The sequence below is a fragment of the Ostrea edulis genome, chromosome 10, assembly GCF_947568905.1.
Source record: "Ostrea edulis chromosome 10, xbOstEdul1.1, whole genome shotgun sequence".
Taxonomy (NCBI): domain Eukaryota; kingdom Metazoa; phylum Mollusca; class Bivalvia; order Ostreida; family Ostreidae; genus Ostrea; species Ostrea edulis.
In genome coordinates this window covers 36,154,809-36,169,808 of record NC_079173.1, presented here as the reverse complement: position 1 = coordinate 36,169,808, position 15,000 = coordinate 36,154,809, and the positions used below count along the sequence as shown (strand labels likewise).

The following is a 15,000-nucleotide window of genomic DNA, read 5'->3' as shown; positions in this document are numbered from 1 at the left end:
AACCGACCGACAGGTACAAATTCAGCAATATGCCCCTCTTCTTTGAAGGGGGGCATGAATATGACTGTTACCAACAACTCTACATGTATATGTGTTAAATCAAGGTTAGACTCTCAATGAAATTATGGGTCAGTCCCTGGGCTGGCAATACCTAAAAGTTGCCAGTCCTGTTCAAAATCTGCCAATCCCTATTTCAGTTTTGTAATATCATTGAACACATGTACTGCTATTGAAGCTTCAATATATTAGTGACATATGTCATTGTAGTAAACTTGTTGTTACATTGGCCTGATCGCCAGACTATCAAATGAAATTTTGTCCCTGCCCACCTGAAAAATAGAGCATGTTAGGGCGTTCATTCCATTAACCCTGATTATATATTTCATAAAGGAGTTGGTTCTGTTCTTGTCAAATTCTTTGCTCTTGAAATTTGAAAGATTTAGAAAAGTTTAACAAGATATATTTATGAAACACCAATGCCACCAAATTCAACCAAAGTAATTCTGGTACCAAAGAAAGGTCTAATATCATATCACAAGGAACACACATGTGAAAGTCCTATCACTAAGCGTTCAAAAGTTATGGGCCATGCTAAAGTTTTTCAAAAGTAGGTCAAACTCCAAGGTCATGAGGTCTAAAATTTTGGCACCTAAAGAAAGGTCTTATCACATGGAATACACATGTGAATTATGAAAGTGCTATCATCAACCTTTCAACATTTATATATGATATAAATGACAAAGGTTACAGTTTCTCAAAAGTACATATACATGTAGGTATAACCCCTAGGTCAAGGTCACTAGGTAAAAACAAATTGGTACCGAAAGGTCTTGTCACGCGGAATACACATTTGAAATATTAAAGTCCTACCACTATCCATTCAAAGGTCACATGTATGTATGGCCTAAGTTAAGTTTTTGCAATCAGTCGGTCAGACCAAAATCTACCAGTATATATTTATATACCACTAAATTTCCTAAGTATGAGGACATAAAAATGATTTGTTTTGCTTTGGGTATGTTTTTTAAGCAAAGGTCATTGTAGCATAACCTGCTGTATAAAATTTGACATTGATAACTTTTTTTTTTCTTTTTTACTTCATTTTTGCAAAATATATAGATATTCAATAGAGAGGGTTTTTTCTGCAGAAATTTTCAACATCAATATGATTTACAAAAGACCTAGATGTATTATAAATGTGCAAAATGGCACATATAAACCAATTATGATATATAAAAAAAAATATGTGCAGATGTATGTACATGTATACATGTGAAAATGAAAATAGCAGTGGTAGAATAATGCATATAATTTTCAGAGCTGTATTTCCCAACATTTTATTTAACAAGATGTTTTTCAAACACATGCCCTTGTAAAGCTAAACTACAATGTACTAGGTTGAGGTCACAAGGCAAAAAAATTTCATATGAAAACAAAGGTCTTAGCTTGTCACAAGAAATACACAACTTCCAAAAGTATTCCAATAAATACCTTGCAAACCAGGAATGAAATTCTCCAGGCAAATATCTAGGGATGAATGATTGTTTCAAGAAATATTTCAGCTTCATTACTGTAGAGATGTCAAATTCTTCAAATGAAGAATAATTTATTTCTTCAATTAATTTCAAGAATCCACTGCTTTTCACATAATCTACCAGAGTCTGTATTCTGAGTTCCTCCTCCACTCTCCGTTTTTCTTTTTCTTCAGCTTCAAATACACTAAAGTTCACAGGAAATCCCTCTCCCTTTCGCCTTCCATTCCAAGATTTGTCTGTCAGTAATTCATATGGTCTGGTTTCTGACTCAAAGACAATCTTAATATTAAGATCCTCGATATCTTTTCTCTCCCACTGACTCAGTTGCCTTGGTAATTGATTTGATACACTAGCCGATGACACACTGCTAGTATGCTCAGTTAAAGATGACGGACCTTCGGAGGAATCGCTTTGCATCAGAGATGATGGTGGATGTGAATGAACAGGAAATTCACCAGAGGCTGCATTCTCTGATGATTTTCTTTTTTCGGAGTCAGGATGTGATTTTAAACTCTCTGAACGATGGCTGTCCGTGTTAAACTTCACCCGTTTGTTTGATGACATTTTTATAACACAAAGGTATTTAACCTATAAATTGAACCTTGATGAACTCTGCAAAACAAAAAGATGCATAGATTATGAAACAATGGGCTTTAGTTTAATTTCCTGAAATTATACATAATTTCCCTTAATGCCACTTAAAATTAATTAAATGCTTTATATTCTCACCCCTGCCCACCCCTCACAATATGTCCTACTTTGTTGGTGTGATTTTTTTTTTATTGTATTGTATATAAGAAGAGAGGAGAAAATCTTTGGCTGGACTGTTAATCGAACCCGGGACCCCTGCTCTAACCACTGAGCTATCCAGGCCAATATCCACGGTCCGTATGGCCCTAATTACTACATTCCTCCCTCCTTAAGATAATTTTATAATTGTCTTTCAATATCAACCTAGGTTCATTTCGCCCCTGGTAGTCTACCACCAGGGGTGGTCAACAGCACCAAATGTAGTACATAAAGGAGAGAGGAGAAACTCTTTGGCTGGACCGGGAATCGAACCTGGGACCCCTGCATTACTAGTCAGGTGCTCTAACCACTGAGCTATCCAGGCCGATATCCGCGGTCCGTATAGCCCTAATTACTACAGTATAGTATACATAAAAAGGTTGAGAAAAAAATATCTTCAAAATCGTTCTTAGAACATTTGAATGGCTTCGTGACATTGGCGTGTTAACTTGTACATGACTGTGTATATCATTCTATAAGGGTACGCAAAGATACAACATTTGTTCACTACTGCTGCAGTGGAATGTGCAGTCTGTCGAGGGACATCCTTTAATGGAGATGTCATTAAATATGAAAGGCCAGTTATGCTAATTAAGGGATTGGGCTTGGTTTACCATTTTATCATTCCATATAATGATTGTGTTTGTATGTGTGTCTGGGATTCACCTTTGTATTAAAGTTATTACAATACACATAACCATCAAAGTTTGGTTGTCACTATTGGCGAATGCTAGCTGTGTCCTGATCCTGTGTTTCGAACTTTATTGAATTCGTGTGTCTTACGACTTAGAAGATGACGGAGAAGTCACTGAAGTGATTGATGCTTGTGGTACTACTAATTTAGCAGATAGTTGTGTACATGCATGCTATGTGTCTTTGTCCTTGATATACTTGAATGTGATAGTCGGTTAAAAAGCTCTACAGAGCTTGTGTTTGATATGTTGAATGTATATAGTGCCGACTTTAAATAAAATTTACTTTACTTTACTTTTACCACAGGAGTCGGCAGTTCTACAATGTAAACAACAACCACTGAGTCGCGACTGACTGAGCTCGCGAAGCTAGGCCAAGTGGTTGTTGTTTACATTCTACTACATAGACCTTTACTGTTTACAGATGAAACTGCCGATTCTACCAGAAAACTTACACGAGAAAAAGCTCAACTTCTCGGCCTTCTAGTTCTACTCATCCCCTACTGTCCTGCTGCATGCCGAATCGGCTGACGCTTGATCCTTCGTAGGCCTATCATATCTATGGTCGTATCAAGTGATTTCGCCCCATTGCGTTTTCGCACCGCATTGTTTCGCCTTCTATGTGTTTCCTTGAAGTCCATTCGAGAATATTTTAATCATGAATATTGAGACGTCACCAGCTGTAAGTGAAGTGCCACAAATTTAGACACATCGTCTTCCATTGTGAGCGATGTAACTCAAGGTCACTTTTTAAAAATTTATTACGCATTTACGGTTAACAATTTTACGTGAGGAAAACGAACAGTGATCAATCTCGTTAATCCTATAAAGAATACAAAACTAAAAGAGAAGGGCAAACAGAAACCCCTGGATATACCAGAGGAAGGATCAAGTGCCCAGGAAGAGGAAGCATCGCTTAATTGTTGACCGGCCACACCCGCCCTGAGCCCTATATCTTAATTAATCAGGTAAATGAAGTAATCCATAGCCAAAATTACTATGTAAAGAACAGTCTAACAACATTCGAACTGACGACAAGTTGTGTTTGTATTTACTTTATACGAAACTGTTGAAACCTCCGTAACATCAACTTATAAATCAGTAGCCTGCCTAGATTTTAAAGACCGATCATACGCAGGACATGCTCTTTTGTATCGAATCAGTTGCGAGACTTAAACACCATAATTATGCAGGTGAAAATAGGATTGATTGATTGATGTTTTCCGCCACACTCAACAATTTTTCAGTTATCTGGTGGCGCCCAGTTTTCATTGGTGGAAGAGATAACCCAGATACAGTGTACCTGGGAAGAGACCACTGACCTTCCGCAAGTAAACTGGGAATATAGGGTATCATATTGCTATATATCTATGGGGAATTGACGACAACGAAGCTGAAGTCAATCAACTATGGAAGGTAAGTGAAAAAAGGCTGCATACCAAGTGAATGATTCGGTTATGACTGCATTTACACACGTGATAACGATCAGGTACTGTTGACATTAATTACTGTTACACACGTGATAACGGTCAGGTACTGGTACAGTTGACATGAATTACTGTTACACACGTGATAACGGTCAGGTACAGTTGACATGAATTACTGTTACACACGTGATAACGGTCAGGTACTGGTACAGTTGACATGAATTACTGTTACACACGTGATAACGGTCAGGTACAGTTGACATTAATTACTGTTACACACGTGATAACGGTCAGGTACTGGTACAGTTGACATTAATTACTGTTACACACGTGATAACGGTCAGGTACTGGTACAGTTGACATGAATTACTGTTACACACGTGATAACGGTCAGGTACAGTTGACATGAATTACTGTTACTCACGTGATAACGGTCAGGTACTGGTACAGTTGACATGAATTAGTTACACACGTGATAACGGTAAGGTACTGGTACAGTTGACATGAATTACTGTTACACACGTGATCACGATCAGGTACTGGTACAGTTGACATTAATTACTGTTACACACGTGATAACGGTCAGGTACTGGTACAGCTGACATTAATTACTGTTACACACGTGATAACGATCAGGTACTGGTACAGTTGACATTAATTACTGTTACACACGTGATAACGGTCAGGTACTGGTACAGTTGACATTAATTACTGTTACACACGTGATAACGATCAGGTACTGGTACAGTTGACATTAATTACTGTTTAATTGCACTTGCACTGTTCATATTTTATTTATATGTTGAACTGAATTCAACAACAACAACAAATGGGCAAAAACGGTTCCAGTCTTGGCACATACATGCACATGTATTGTCGTCGGCGACAATATCTGCTGAAGCGACGGACGACATTATGTACCATGAAGTTATGTACATGTGCCGACGACAATATGACATAATGTAATAATGTGTTCTTGGACTTGAGAGAGCGAGAGCGAGAGCGAGAGAGAGAGAGAGAGAGAGAGAGAGATTATAAATAAATGTACTACCGGTACTTTGATTTGCAGTTTTGTTGTATTCAATTCGATGAAAAGTCAGTTACGTAATGTAACTTTGAAGTTATGACTTACAATTTTTCGATGTCAAAATATAACGCACAAAATTTTGACGTCATGGTATTCAAAGACATATTTTCAACATGAAACTGTAAGTGTAAATGAATAAGACAGAATAATAAGTTCGGTATTTCTTGATTCCTCCTATTTTTTTCTTTCTGAGAATCAATCAAAACCTATTTTTGTGATATTTATGTCATAAGACATAACACTGGCTCATAATTATAGTATCTGCCTTCATACAGCGAAAGAGTCCAAGTGATGCAATAAATGCCACAATGAAGAAAACTCACACGATAGTACTCTTCATGGTATAATGTTATCTAGAAACAGTGTCGAAAATGAAGAGAAGTGTTGATCTAGATACTGTGGAGTGGAAAGCTGTCGACCAAGAGGAAGCCACTTTTAACACAACGAAGTCTCTCAAACCAAAGAAGTAGAGGACCATGGACAGAACAAAATACCAACCAGAGAGACCGGCAAACGCAACAGTACAACATGGACAGAACAAAATACCAACCAGAGAGACCGGCAAACGCAGCAGTACAACATGGACAGAACAAAATACCAACCAGATAGACCGGCAAACACAACAGTACATCATGGACAGAACACAATACCAACCAGATAGACCGGCAAACACAACAGTACACCATGGACAGAACACAATACCAACCAGAGAGACCGGCAAACACAGTAATACACAAGCCAGATTACTCCTCCTAGGCACCTGATCCCACCTCTGGTGTGTCCAGGGGTCCGTGTTTGCCCAACTATCTATTTTGTATTGCTTGTAGGAGTTATGAGATTGATCACTGTTCGTTATCTTCACCTTGCATGCAAGTGGTTTTAAGAACATCCTTTCATTCACATAGTCCAAAAATAAAGTAAAAGGGGCTATCCCTGTTCCTATCACTGGACAAGGGTGATGATTGGTTAAGTGACGCCAGCAAATAATAACTGATCCAAGCATTTGAAATCACTTTCGTATCATTGATGAAGAAGTTCGTTAACTATTTGCTCCTAACAACCATGATGTGCGTGCTTTAACGTGACGTAGTATAGGAGAGGAGAAAATCTAAGCCTGGACCGGTATTCGAACCCGTAACCCCTGCATTACTTAGGTAGTCAGGTGCTCTGACCACTGATCTATCCAGTCCGATATCCCCGGTCCGTATCTCTCTAACTACTACATTCCTCCCTCCATTAATTTGCCTTCGCCCTCGAGGACACAACCCAGATTCTTTTCTCCCATGACAGAATAACTTGTCGTGCACGGGTGATCGACGGCACCAACTTTAGAATAGGAGAGGAGAAAATCTGTGGCTGGATGGGAATCGAACCCGGAACCCCTGCATTGCTTGTCAGGTGTTCTAACCACTGAGCTATCCTGGCCGATATCAACAGTCCGTATAGCCCTAACTACTACGTCAGTGGAATATAAGAGATGCAATGTCATCGTCTCTCATTTCTTTTAAATAATACAAAATGTTATACAGCTGTTATATATCGGAGCATAAGTTAAAAACCAACAAAATCGTAAAATGCACTATATATATAAGACCTGTCTAGTTTAAGGAAACTACAGTACTAGTACGTGAAACCCAGTGTGACTCTGATACCATTACGTTCTTTGGCGATCTCGTCCACATTTTCTTATACTCTGCAGCATTTTCTAGATCTCATTCTAATTTTTACCCACATACACTTCCCGTGGGGATCCGGGTTAGAATAAGTTCTCAGTACCCCTTGCTTGTTGTAAGAAGCGACTAAATGGGGCGGTCCTTCGGATGAGACCGCAAAAACCGAGCTCCCGTGTCACAGCAGGTGTGGCACGATAGAGATCCCTCCCTGCTCAATGGCCATAAGCGCAGAGCATAGGCCTAAATTTTGCAGCCCTTCACCGGCAGTGGTGACGTCTCCATATATATGAGTGAAATATTCTCGAGAGTGACGTTAAACAATATTCAATCAATCAATCATACGCGTCCTGGTTGATCAAAAGAGGTGAAAGACCTTAATGCAAACGAGAGGACACTACACCGCGTCTGGATATCAGAAGGAAGACCCACGGGAAGGATCCAGGAATCATACCGTAACTACAAACGCGATTCCGACTTGCTCTGGACATGCAATACTGACGTCATTAGAAAGACGTTTACCATGACCTGGGCTCTGCAGCCGAGTGTGATACTCCATTATTCTGAAAACTTGTGGAAAAGAGAGGACAGTGCGTATACGTATCCTATGGTGTCCGGATTGAGCCATTTACAAAAGCGTGACAGCGCGTTAATCACAACACGCCGTCACGCCAACAAGCAACTCGCTTTCGCGCCGTCATGCTCAGACTTTACACAACTCGCGCTTGTCTGTGCGAAGGCGAGTTGTGTTAGCGTGACTGCGCGTTGCTTATCGGCGCAAAGGCGAGTTGTGTAAAGTTGCATTATAGCGTAACAGCGTGTTGCTTATTAGCGTGACGGCGAGTTGTGACTTACGCGCTGTCACGCTTTTGCAAATGGCTCTATCATGACACCATATAGTATCCAGAAATCCACAGAGATAACGGCGCTGTCTACAACGACCCGGAAAGTGTTACAGAGGCCTCGCCAAACATTATTATCATACATGTATATACACTCCATTTGAAAACGACACATTTGATATTCCAGGCGGTCCATTACTTTACAGGACAGTGTTACAAAATGTCTGGCTATATTCCACGCGGTCCATTACTTTACAGGACAGTGTTACAAAATGTCTGGTGATATTCCAGGCGGTCCATTACTTTACAGGACAGTGTTACAAAATGTCTGGCGATATTCCAGGCGGTCCATTACTTTACAGGACAGTGTAACAAAATGTCTGTTGATATTCCAGGCCGTCCATTACTTTACAGGACATTGTTACAAAATGTCTGTTGATATTCCACGCGGTCCATTACTTTACAGGACAATGTAACAAAATGTCTGGTGATATTCCACGCGGTCCATTACTTTACAGGACATTGTTACAAAATGTCTGGCGATATTCCAGGCGGTTCAATACTTTACAGGACAGTGTTACAAAATGTCTGGCTATATTCCAGGCGGTCCATTACTTTACAGGACAGTGTTACAAAATGTCTGGTGATTTTCCAGGCGGTCCATTACTTTACAGGACAGTGTAACAAAATGCCTGTTGATATTCCAGGCGGTCCATTACTTTACAGGACAGCGTTACAAAATGTCTGTTGATATTCCACGCGGTCCATTACTTTACAGGACAGCGTTACAAAATGTCTGTTGATATTCCACGCGGTCCATTACTTTACAGGACAGTGTTACAAAATGTCCGGCGATATTCCAGGAGGTCCATTACTTTACAGGACATATTCTCGGTGATTAACTATTTACAAAGAAGGATATTACTCCGGGCCTGGATCATGTTAGCGGAGAACGAGTAATAGCATGCCTTATCAAACTATTTCATTCAATGATATTCCTAGGCAAGTTACCATCCGTTTTGAAGGACTTATTGTTCCCTTTTATAAAGGAGAATACAAACTTAAAATATCTTCGAATAGTTTACAGACATGTCGTTTCCTCAAAATTTTTGAAAGTGTTTTAAATAACAAAATCTAAGAGCTTGTTCTTCATATTAATCAATGCTCTCCTTTTAAACAACAGGGATTCCAAGAAAAGCCAAGTTGCTTAACTGCATCCTTCAATTTGCACGAAACAATCAATTACAATTTGGAACAAGGAAGTAACGTCTATTTAAGTTTCTTGGCTCAAAAGCGTTTGTTACTATTTGGAGAGGAGACATGGTCTCCTGTACAAATTAGATGTTTCAGGTAAATGTTGGTCAATTATTAACTATATATTGTCATGTCAATACGCCTATCTCTGTTGTTGTTAACCTCACAGTCAAGATGGTTTAATGTGCCACATGGTGTACGCCAAGGTGGAGTGTTAATCTAATTTTTGTACTTGATATTTATAAATGAATTGATCGTTAGAGCAATGTTCTACATACTAAAAACTACTCGACATTGCACTTAACTGTCCCTTACTAGCATATGGCATTTCTTTAATAGATCCAACACCAATTTTTTTTTTTACAAAATGTTAAACATCGCAAATATTTATTCCCAAAAATGGCAATTTTAATTTAACGCTGACAAGTTCTGTATTCCGTGGTTTCGTTAGAAAGGCAGACAGATTAATCAAGATTACGTATGAATTCTAAGTGAAATCCCTATATTATGTCATGTATATACTCTTACACTCATTGAATAACAAAGTGCGGCAGATTCTCAACGTCAACATTCCATCTGTAAATCAGCACAGAATCTCCAAGCCAAACGAGATCTGATGTGTGCGAGAGTCTTTTCAAAGTTCTTCCAATTTTGGCTGAAATAGACACACGAAGACTTCTACTTTTTGGACGACTTTGCCGGATGTCGTCAGATTCACTAAACAAATATTTTTTCACTGGACTATTTTCATACTTTGTGGAATTAAAAAAAAAAACTCAACCAAAATGGATTCATATCTAATGTTCTCAAACTTCTGGATACCTATACTATCCTTGACAATTTATATCAGTGGATAGAGAACGTATGCGAGATCTACAACCAACAGCATTTATAGAGATACGCGATACCACTGAGCGTCTGAAGACTTCGACTTCTCTCGATTTCTTGCAGTCTTTAAAAGGCACAAACCCTCATTACTTTGGCAAAAACCTAAAAATTGTTTCGAAATTCGATTGTGCTGCAAATTTACCTGCAAACTTATTACCAATCGTCTTCCGGTTGTCTGGATACTTGCTAATTTTGTAGTGTGTTTTTCCTTAATATATTTACACCTGTTGTTTGGTCTTGCTCAACAACTCTTGACATTCGAGACAACTGGAGGAACATCACAAACTCTCCCGCGGATCTACGTGGCCCACCATAAATAAGTATACTCTCCCCAAAATAAGTTACTTGCGCACACACACACAGCATTACATCATAGATACAGATCTTTCCATGCAAAATACATAAGATAACTCTTGCATATAAATAGATGACCTTAGACTTTTAACTTTTTGTATCCTTATTTTTTTTTTTTTTTTTTTTACATAAATGCTCGATTTTCTGAATTCTCTAAAAAGAGAGCTGTATGCAAACCTCAACTTGAAAGCGTTTCAAACTAATTACTACTGCACATTATTGTGTATTTGATGTGTACTTTTATAAGATCCTTTGAATTTCACCTCAAATAAATCAACATCACAATTTAACAGACTATGCCAAAAATATTGAATGTCCATTATTGTTTCACAGACATGTATAGTGATGATGTACCCTTAGCTGATTATTTTACTGAGATTAATTGAAAGTTATACAGTGAATTCAGCTCTTTTTCATTATATTGAATATATTTCATGCCAAAATGTATAAAAAGCTTATGTGTCTACTTATATTATTTATGGTGGGTAGAGTATGTGGTCTTACATATGATGAACTTTACCGTATCCTTCTAGGCCGACCAGGGACATATATGAGCTTGAGGTGTTTTTTTAAAACTAAAAACTTCAATTTTTTAAGGCGATGTTGGTCTAACTCCAAGGTCACAGATCATGCTATGAAATGAAAGGACTTACAATAAGAAAACTTTATACCAAATATGAAAGTTGTACCTAATCAGTTCATGATTTGTTTAATAGGTTACATTTCCTTAAAAGTAAGGTTAAACCAAGATAAATGTAATATCATTATTTATCACATACTTAGTAGTAAATAAAACCCATCAGTGTATAAAAGGGTGTCTGACATATTTCATACCAATTGAGGCCATTCTTTACATACTGACTGACTATAGAGCTCATGGCAGGTGTGACCAGTCAAACAGGGGATGCTTACTCCTCCTAGGTACCTGATCCCCCCTCTAGAAGGTTAAGGGGGCTGTGTTTGCCCTATTCTTCTTTATAGGAGTTAGAGATTGATCATTGTTTGTCACCTTTTCATTAGTCAGTTCAGATAAATGCAATACCATAAATTTAACTGAGTAGATCTTTTGAATAGCAAACTGTAAGACCTTATTTGCCTTTCACGTCACTACCCCCCCCCCCCCCCCCCCTCCCCACTACCAAATTACGAGACTAAAATCATTGTTACTTAACAACTGAAAATTCCCATAATGAGATGATCACCAAATGCATGTAGACATTTCTAATTATTACCAAAAAAAATGAATCAACTCCACTGGCCATTTTACAATTATATTGTATTTGAGTCGCCAAGTCATGCAATAATTACATACTCAAAATTCCTTAAATAATTTTGTATGAAACGTGGATTAAGTTGTACAAGAAAAACAACACCACGACTTCACAATGGTACTTCCATATATTGCTACGTCATATAAAAGGACTTCATGCACTGTTCAGCAATTCTAGACATGATAAATGTTTGAAAGTCACTCACATTCTAGTAGTCTTGTACATCTAATCCTTTATTATACATATGCGATTGTAAATCATACTTTCCTTAGAACTGAAAGTGAAATTGTCGATTAACAAATGGCGGCATTAGGCAATCAAAAACACTTGATTAGGCTGGTAATCCTTTAAAAAGGGCAAGTTATAAACAATATTCATCATAAACAAATATCCATATCATTACTTAGAACAGCATACACTAGAACAAAACTCCTCCACATTAGAATTTCAGCTTTGTCCCAGGGCTGTGGTCTGTAACTGTAGATGAAATGAATGCGTCTGGTACACTAACACTAGACAGCATTAAGCTATATAACTGTATTCGTCTGATGAATTTGCTGTCCTTTCTAAGTAAGATTTGTCAATCAATGATTCAATGCACTTTTTGATCATTGGTACACTGGGAGCAAACCGTGCTCGGGACTGGCTAATTACCTGAGGAAAAAACGGAAATGGAATCATTAGAATGATTAACATTGCTTTATTAAGGAACTATATGACATGTGTCTTGAATTACATGCATGTTATTTCATTTATGAAAGTATAATACTCATTAAATTGACTTTACTTCCTAAATACTGTAAAATGAGACTTGGGGTGCGTTTTACAAAAGAACTTATGACTTACGACCAACTTTACATACTGGAATTTTTCAGTATATTGTAAGAACATTCCTCCTAATACAATTTTTTTTTTTAAAATGTTGAAAATCAAGCCTCAGAAAGGTTTACTTCATTCACTCAAAGTAATAACTGTGTAATACAATCTAAGACTGGCAACTTTGTTGCAAGTTGTTTTGTAAAACGGGCCCCTGGTTTGCATAATGTAATTATTTACCTCTTGTATAAGCATTGCATGCTTCAGAATTTTCCGAGCCTTCATTATGCGAACAATGGCTGCTTGCAGATACATTTTTCGATCCTCTTCTACTGCATTGTGGGTTTGTTCTACTTCCTGTAGAAGAATTAATTTTTGTTTTTAAATTTTGAAAACAAGGGGATCATGAGCCTTCTGGGTAACCTGAGTAACTATGCATGTATATAGGAAGAACTGCATGTTGATGATACAATGATTGCATCTTTCAAACCTGGGAATGGAATGATCTACAGATTATGTGAAGACAAATTATGTGTATTTGGTTAAAAGCCACCTTTTTGCTAAGATTAACTTCTAATGTTTCTTTGTTAAACTTTGTCACCAAGACACAAAGTGGGAGGGAAGAAATAGCGATTCCTATATACAGTAAAACACTGTTATAGTGAAGAAATAGCGACTCCTGTATACAGTAAACCACTGTTATAGTGAAGAAATAGTGACTCCTGTATACAGTAAAACACTGTTATAGTGAAGAAATAGCGACTCCTGTATACAGTAAAACACTGTTATAGTGAAGAAATAGCGATTCCTGTATACAGTAAAACACTGTTATAGTGAAGAAATAGCGATTCCTGTATACAGTAAAACACTGTTATAGTGAAGAAATAGCGACTCCTGTATACAGTACAACACTGTTATAGTGAAGAAATAGCGACTCCTGTATACAGTAAAACACTGTTATAGTGAAGAAATAGCGACTCCTGTATACAGTAAAACACTGTTATAGTGAAGAAATAGCGATTCCTGTATACAGTAAAACACTGTTATAGTGAAGAAATAGCGATTCCTGTATACAGTAAAACACTGTTATAGTGAAGAAATAGCGACTCCTGTATACAGTACAACACTGTTATAGTGAAGAAATAGCGATTCCTGTATACAGTAAAACACTGTTATAGTGAAGAAATAGCGACTCCTGTATACAGTAAAACACTGTTATAGTGAAGAAATAGTGATTCCTGTATACAGTAAAACACTGTTATAGTGAAGAAATAGCAACTCCTGTATACAGTCAAACACTGTTATAGTGAAGAAATAGCAACTCCTGTATACAGTCAAACACTGTTATAGTGAAGAAATAGCGACTCCTGTATACAGTCAAACACTGTTATAGTGAAGAAATAGCGACTCCTGTATACAGTAAAACACTGTTATAGTGAAGAAATAGCGACTCCTGTATACAGTAAAACACTGTTATAGTGAAGAAATAGCAACTCCTGTATACAGTCAAACACTGTTATAGTGAAGAAATAGCGACTCCTGTATACAGTAAACCACTGTTATAGTGAAGAAATAGCGACTCCTGTATACAGTCAAACACTGTTATAGTGAACACCCTAGTCCAGAAAATAAATTGTTTGTAATAACCAAACTTCGTTATATTCAATAAAATTTTTGGATTTTCCTCTCACTGGGGAATCAGCGATTTTTTTTCTACCCATTGGTACTGGTACTCATTCGATTGGGAAAAATAGCGTCAAAATCAAACAAATCGGAAATTTTCTACAAATGTTTCAGCAAATGATTTTAACTAAAAGAAAAGAAAAAAAGAGAACAAAACATGAACTATTCATCTCTTTACAAACTTTTTACGGTAATATTTGCTGTAGGATTGTTTTAGAATCGTTGTAGCTCTACAAAACATGCGCACTGCCATGATCTGTACTTTCGATTTAATACCGGAAGTGAACATTTTAGTTAACTTGTACAACGTTTCAGACTAAGTAAATTACGATGTCAGCGGTCTATTTTTTGGAAAGTAAGTTGGGAATTTTTAGTCTCAAAATTGGGAAAAATCAATGGTTTTTGGCATTGGGAATGGTAACGTTTATCGGTACCAGTTATATAAGGAAAAAAACCGCTGGGAATGTATATTACTTGCGTCACTTTGTTCCAAAGATGCTTCATACCACATTTGAATAAAAAAAATGGGATGGTAGTTATCAAGAACAAGTTAAAAATATGTTATTAACTTAATACAAACCAAAACCCCTACCTCTGGGATTATCAAATTTACTATTTTACAAAAGGACTACCTGCTCATTCTGAATATCCATTCAGTTTCAATTTAGTATCAATAACATTAAATTTTATGT

At 37.4% G+C, this 15,000-nt stretch overlaps 2 protein-coding genes across 3 annotated transcripts in view; both read right to left on the bottom strand.

Annotated features, from left to right (window-relative positions):
* LOC125665949 (uncharacterized) overlaps nucleotides 1–3,603 on the bottom strand; it is a 16,373-nt gene extending 12,770 nt beyond the window's left edge. The window contains exons 1-2 of the mRNA XM_056151203.1: nucleotides 3,472–3,603; nucleotides 1,492–2,147 (exon numbers count right to left, since the gene is read on the bottom strand). Coding sequence (XP_056007178.1) covers nucleotides 1,492–2,099 — 608 coding nt within the window. The 5' untranslated portion in view covers nucleotides 2,100–2,147; nucleotides 3,472–3,603. The remainder of the gene's footprint in view (nucleotides 1–1,491; nucleotides 2,148–3,471) is intronic.
* An 8,192-nt stretch (nucleotides 3,604–11,795) lies between these two features.
* The window catches only part of LOC125665937 (cullin-2-like), a 49,160-nt gene continuing 45,955 nt past the window's right edge, over nucleotides 11,796–15,000 (bottom strand). For both annotated transcript variants that reach the window (XM_048898964.2, XM_048898965.2), the window contains 2 exons: nucleotides 12,866–12,982; nucleotides 11,796–12,463 (listed from right to left, as the gene is read on the bottom strand). In XM_048898964.2, the coding sequence (XP_048754921.1) occupies nucleotides 12,332–12,463; nucleotides 12,866–12,982 (249 nt within the window). In that variant the 3' untranslated portion in view covers nucleotides 11,796–12,331. The remainder of the gene's footprint in view (nucleotides 12,464–12,865; nucleotides 12,983–15,000) is intronic.